The sequence below is a fragment of the Seriola aureovittata genome, chromosome 11 (genome assembly GCF_021018895.1).
Source record: "Seriola aureovittata isolate HTS-2021-v1 ecotype China chromosome 11, ASM2101889v1, whole genome shotgun sequence".
Classification (NCBI taxonomy): Eukaryota; Metazoa; Chordata; class Actinopteri; order Carangiformes; family Carangidae; genus Seriola; species Seriola aureovittata.
Window position 1 is genome coordinate 2,731,363 of NC_079374.1, and position 5,665 is coordinate 2,737,027.

Below are 5,665 nucleotides of genomic sequence, written 5' to 3' on the forward strand. Positions count from 1 at the left end.
TTATTAACACACACAGAGGATAGTCATGCAGTAATACCACTAATCTGATTCTAGATTCTATGTTACTTACCTAAAATGTGATAATACCATATCTTATTTGGGACAAGTTTTAGCCTTGATTTAACTTGGAAAGGCCTTGGATGATTCTTCCTTTGTTGAATTAGGCAATGTAACTCTTTTATTTTATCCCTATCCTCCATGACTCTAATATTTGTTTTGTATCCATCTCTGTTTCTGCATGTGTGATTCTCAGACATGAGGAGCAACAACAGCCTGAATCCTCTCTACTTTCAGTTGACTCTGTTTTCAGATTACGGGCCCCTCAGATATCTGTTCTTCAGTCTTTGTCTGTTGGTCTACATGACTATAATCTCTGCTAATGCTGTCATTATTCTGACAGTCTTCCTGGAGAAGTCTCTGCATCAGCCCATGTATATATTCATCTGCTGTCTGTCTTTAAACTCTCTGTACGGCTCAGCCGGCTTCTTCCCCAGGTTTCTGATGGACATACTGTCCGACACTCATTTGATCTCACGTCCATTCTGTTTCATTCAGATCTATGTTATTTACACATATGCATCAAATGAACTGACAATTCTCGGCATCATGGCCTATGATAGATTTGTTGCTATTTGCCAGCCTTTACACTATCACAGTAAAATGACGTTCAGGATGGTGAGACATCTTTTGGGTTTTGCTGTGCTCTACCCTGCATTTGCATGTGGCCTCTGTGTCTATCTCTCTGTCCGACTGCCTTTGTGTGGGAATAAACTGCACAGGATTTTGTGCTCTAACTGGTCTGTGGTTCGACTGTCCTGTGTGGACACAACTGTGAACAGCATAGTAGGCCGCATACTCACTTTAACAACCGTCTTCCTCCCCCTGCTCTTCGTCCTGTACACCTACCTGCACATTCTGCTCGTCTGCAGCAGAAGCTCGTCTGAATTCAGAGGAAAGGCGTTACAGACCTGCCTGCCTCACATCATGACATTTGTGACTTTCTCTTTCTCTCTCTTCTGTGAACTTTCACTGAGTCGTTTAGAAGCTCATCAAGTTAATCCATTTGTCATTGTTGTTTTATCTCTAGAGTTTTTGATCATTCCCCCCATTAATAACCCTCTGGTTTACGGCCTGAATCTGCCCCAGATCAGAGGAGTGGTTTTTAGGTTTTTTAAGATGCGCAAAATAGTTCCTGCATAAAAACTCAACATACACAACTAAGCCTCTAATGTTTAGTAGTGGAGCACTTCTGTAGGATGTTCAAATTATCTGTACACTTGATTATTTTACCATCACATTCTCTTTAAACAAAATAGATCCAGGTGAAAAGAAAAATTACAAACCAAGAGATCACCCTGCTCAAAAACAATATTAATATTATTCAGGTTGTACATGTTTAATCCAACTCTCCCTCATCATAAAAAAAGTGTGATTGATCAAGACTCAAAACCAAGAAAAGATTTTATTCCTCTGCATGTCTCTTCTGTTTCCTTCACTGGCCAGCAGCACATACTGTCTGTAATCACACTGAGAAATAAAACTTGGCTTGTTGAAAGCAGTAGAATTTGGGATTTTAATGGGAATAAAGATCAGTGTTGTGATTCAGGAAGTACTGAGAGATTTGGGTGTCAATGATAATAGGTACCCATATATACTGAATCATACTAGGCATCTTGTCATCATTATTAAGCAGCTGTTTGTCTAATGAAGATTTCTGTGCAAAATCATGTGCTTTAAGATTGCAATACAACTTAAGATCACAACAGACCTCCATGAAGTGTCCATGAAGAGGTGAACGTTTGTCATCATTGGAATAATCAAGACACCAAACATTTCCACATGAGGGGACCTGTTCTGCTCCAATTGTTAGAAAATGTGAACAAAAATGTTCATCAAGTTAAAAAGAAAAGAATTCACCTTTTGCCAGAAATCAGCAAAAACAAAACAAATAAAGAAGTGTGAGTTTTCATATTACAGGACCTGAAACAATTGTAAACTAGAAGGGCACTCAGAGAGCCCAGACTTCCACCAAGGCCAATGTCAAACAACATAAACAAACAGATAGTTTGCTTATTATTTTTTCCCTGGTATGGGCCGGGGAAAATTACCTGCCCATTTTGATTTTGGCTAAAAATCAAAACTTCTTTCACTGAACTATATAACTGACAGCTACACAAACATTTAGTGACTTTTGTTTAATGGAGAACTCAATTGTATGTTCATAATAAAACATCACCTGTTAACTATTAAATTATCTCGTGAAGGGCTCTCTCTATCTCTCTCTCTCTCTCTCTCTCTCTCTCTCTCTCTCTCACACACATCACGCACACAACCGACGTACTGATCTATTCCTGAAAAGAGCTGCTCTTCTCCTGTCACAATATTCTGTCTGGAACTTCTCAAACTTACTGAAGCTCTCACAGAGAGGATAAATTAAGAGTATAATCAGCTCGATTACTTGCTGCTGCTGTTGCTGCTGCTGCTGCCTCCTAACGCTTAATGCCAAGTTTAGTTTCCACACATGTCTGCATATAGTGCTGCAATATCATAACTGATCTCAGAACAGTAGAAGCTGAGTCAAGGACACCTTGACGCGCTTCAGTCCTTGTCAACGGGACACGGTCACGCCCATGAAATTGACAGAAACTATAGATACAATATTTGACTATAATTAAGTTTACTATGCAAAATGATTCATGTGACATTTGACACTTGAAGACTGTTCTTACGTTCATCCACTGAAAGTGATAAGTTTCTCTGAAATTAAATATATTCACATAGGCTATTTATACATTCTGGTAAATTGATACATGATAAAAGACTGCATCTTAAAATATGTCTTTTTTTATATTAAAAGGTGAATAATTTATTACTTTCATGTCATTTGTGTCATTTTCTTGTTTTTTCTTATCAGAAAGTAAAGTTATTTATTTAGGGATCAAATTACCCTGAAAGTTTTTGTGTCATCCAAGGCCAAATAGCCTTGCCCCTGAAATGACATAATTCCTGGCCTGATCCAAGGCACAACAGCAACGCTGATGGTGTGGACACACATGCCGGCATGCCATGAACGCAGTTCAGCCGTCATGCATGGGTGAGGGGTAAGCAGTGTGGGTGGCACTAATTTTACAGCTTTGCCTTTGCTAGCTTCTTGAAATTGGACGTGTTCAGTGGGGTGGTGGTGTTTTAAGTGTCTGATTAAGTTTGTTTTTCAAAATATTTTCGTGGTTTTTCCTCCACAGCTTACTTTGGCCTTACAGGTATTACAAATTACAAACGTTCAGTCTTCTTCAGTCATGATAAAGAACTTTTATGCCAACGACGTGTGTGTGTGTCCGGCTGTGTGCACAACACAGTTTGTGAGTAGCAGGACTCACTTACCTCCCTTTGGACCCTGATTGTACACATGGCTTCTCTTAGAGTGACACCAGAACAGGATAAAAGTTGAACACATCCTCAGTGTGAATTAGACTGGGAGAAGATGCTGCGTGACTGTAAAATCTTACTGTATTCAAACTAACACAGATTTTGTAATGTTTTTATGCATTTGATTTTTGCACTGCAGCAGTTGTATATTTGATTGTCAGAAAAGGAAATCTTGTTTAGAGCATTTTAATCCCATTTGTTATACTTTAATCTGTCTTTTTCTCTCCCTCCATCACTCTTACTTCTCTTCTTCCAGCTTTCCTGTTTCTCAGACATGAGGAGCAACAACAGCCTGAATCCTCTCTACTTTCAGTTGACTCTGTTTTCAGATTACGGGCCCCTCAGATATCTGTTCTTCAGTCTTTGTCTGTTGGTCTACATGACTATAATCTCTGCTAATGCTGTCATTATTCTGACAGTCTTCCTGGAGAAGTCTCTGCATCAGCCCATGTATATATTCATCTGCTGTCTGTCTTTAAACTCTCTGTACGGCTCAGCCGGCTTCTTCCCCAGGTTTCTGATGGACATACTGTCCGACACTCATTTGATCTCACGTCCATTCTGTTTCATTCAGATCTATGTTATTTACACATATGCATCAAATGAACTGACAATTCTCGGCATCATGGCCTATGATAGATTTGTTGCTATTTGCCAGCCTTTACACTATCACAGTAAAATGACGTTCAGGATGGTGAGACATCTTTTGGGTTTTGCTGTGCTCTACCCTGCATTTGCATGTGGCCTCTGTGTCTATCTCTCTGTCCGACTGCCTTTGTGTGGGAATAAACTGCACAGGATTTTGTGCTCTAACTGGTCTGTGGTTCGACTGTCCTGTGTGGACATAACCGCAAACAACATACTAGGTCGCATAGTTACTGTAACAACCATCTTCCTCCCCCTGCTCTTCGTCCTGTACACCTACCTGCACATTCTGCTCGTCTGCAGCAGAAGCTCGTCTGAATTCAGAGGAAAGGCGTTACAGACCTGCCTGCCTCACATCCTGACATTTGTGACTTTCTCTTTCTCTCTCTTCTGTGAACTTTCACTGAGTCGTTTAGAAGCTCATCAAGTTAATCCATTTGTCATTGTTGTTTTATCTCTAGAGTTTTTGATCATTCCCCCCATTAATAACCCTCTGGTTTACGGCCTGAATCTGCCCCAGATCAGAGGAGTGGTTTTTAGGTTTTTTAAGATGCGCAAAATAGTTCCTGCATAAAAACTCAACATACACAACTACACAACTACTATAGTAGAGAATGTTGCAAAAAAATATGATGAACTGAATATTAATTTTGCATTAAGCTTGTTTTAGCTGTGTTGCTTATTCCGGTTGATTGCAATGTAATCTTTAAATTGAAATTCATTCAGAAAGATATTATGTCAAACAAGTGAAGAAAGGTCAACTATCTGTAGCCCATATGACTTGTAAGACTTGTTCATAGGAAAATGGGAGAAAATTGGCGAATGTCACAGACTCCGTATCAGACTAGATCAAATACTGTTTGGACTTGTGTGTGCCCTCCCAAACGGCCCATCCAGGTACCTCATTTCACCACCTTTTATTTTTTTTTTGTCTGTAATTTCATATACGGAGTATATATGGTGGCCTGCCAAGAGCTTCAACTATTGTGTTTACAATACAAGAGGCTATAATACACCCACTGAGCAGAACTTCTTCAGGACAGACTGGATGCTACAGGGAGTCACTATCAGACAGTGACGAGATGGGCCAACTGGGCCAGGGCTAGCTGGTTAGCATGCTAACTTCAGTAGAAGAAAATAAATTATAGAAATAGAAGCAAACAAGAGTTAACATTGGTGTTGCTTTCCACATCCGGAGACAGCTCTGTGAGTAAAAGAATAAAGCTTGATGCTAAACTAATGCTAACACTTGCTATGTACTGATAGGAAAACTTACAAAAAGTTCCTTTAATGATAAGAGTTAAAATGATTGCAGATTTGTTGGGTTAGGGTCCGGGTTAGGTTGCATATGACATTAATGTTTTATCTGGAAATTATTAAATTATGCTTAGAGATAACACTGAAATTGGAAATGGCTAAACGCCAGAGGTCGTTTGTTGTAAACAACCCGTTGTGGATCCTGTGTTGCCCACATTGTGTGTGGAAGGAAACCCGACAGTACCTGCTATCCCAAATGCCACAAATATAACCAGGGTAAAAACACTTTTCATCCCTTTGGGCCTGTTTGTGAACATGGCTGCTCTCAGTGAAGCAT

At 39.7% G+C, this 5,665-nt stretch overlaps 2 protein-coding genes across 2 annotated transcripts; both read left to right on the forward strand.

Moving 5' to 3' along the window:
* The first annotated feature begins 255 nt into the window (after positions 1-255).
* Positions 256-1,200, forward strand: LOC130177622 (olfactory receptor 56A4-like). Its single transcript, XM_056389517.1, has one exon. The coding sequence runs from the start codon at positions 256-258 to the stop codon at positions 1,198-1,200; it is 945 nt and encodes a 314-aa protein (XP_056245492.1).
* Positions 1,201-3,636: 2,436 nt separating this feature from the next.
* Positions 3,637-4,645, forward strand: LOC130177623 (olfactory receptor 51I2-like). The gene has a single exon (XM_056389518.1). It carries the CDS (start codon positions 3,701-3,703, stop codon positions 4,643-4,645), a length of 945 nt encoding a protein of 314 aa, XP_056245493.1. The 5' UTR covers positions 3,637-3,700.
* The last annotated feature ends 1,020 nt before the right edge of the window (positions 4,646-5,665 follow it).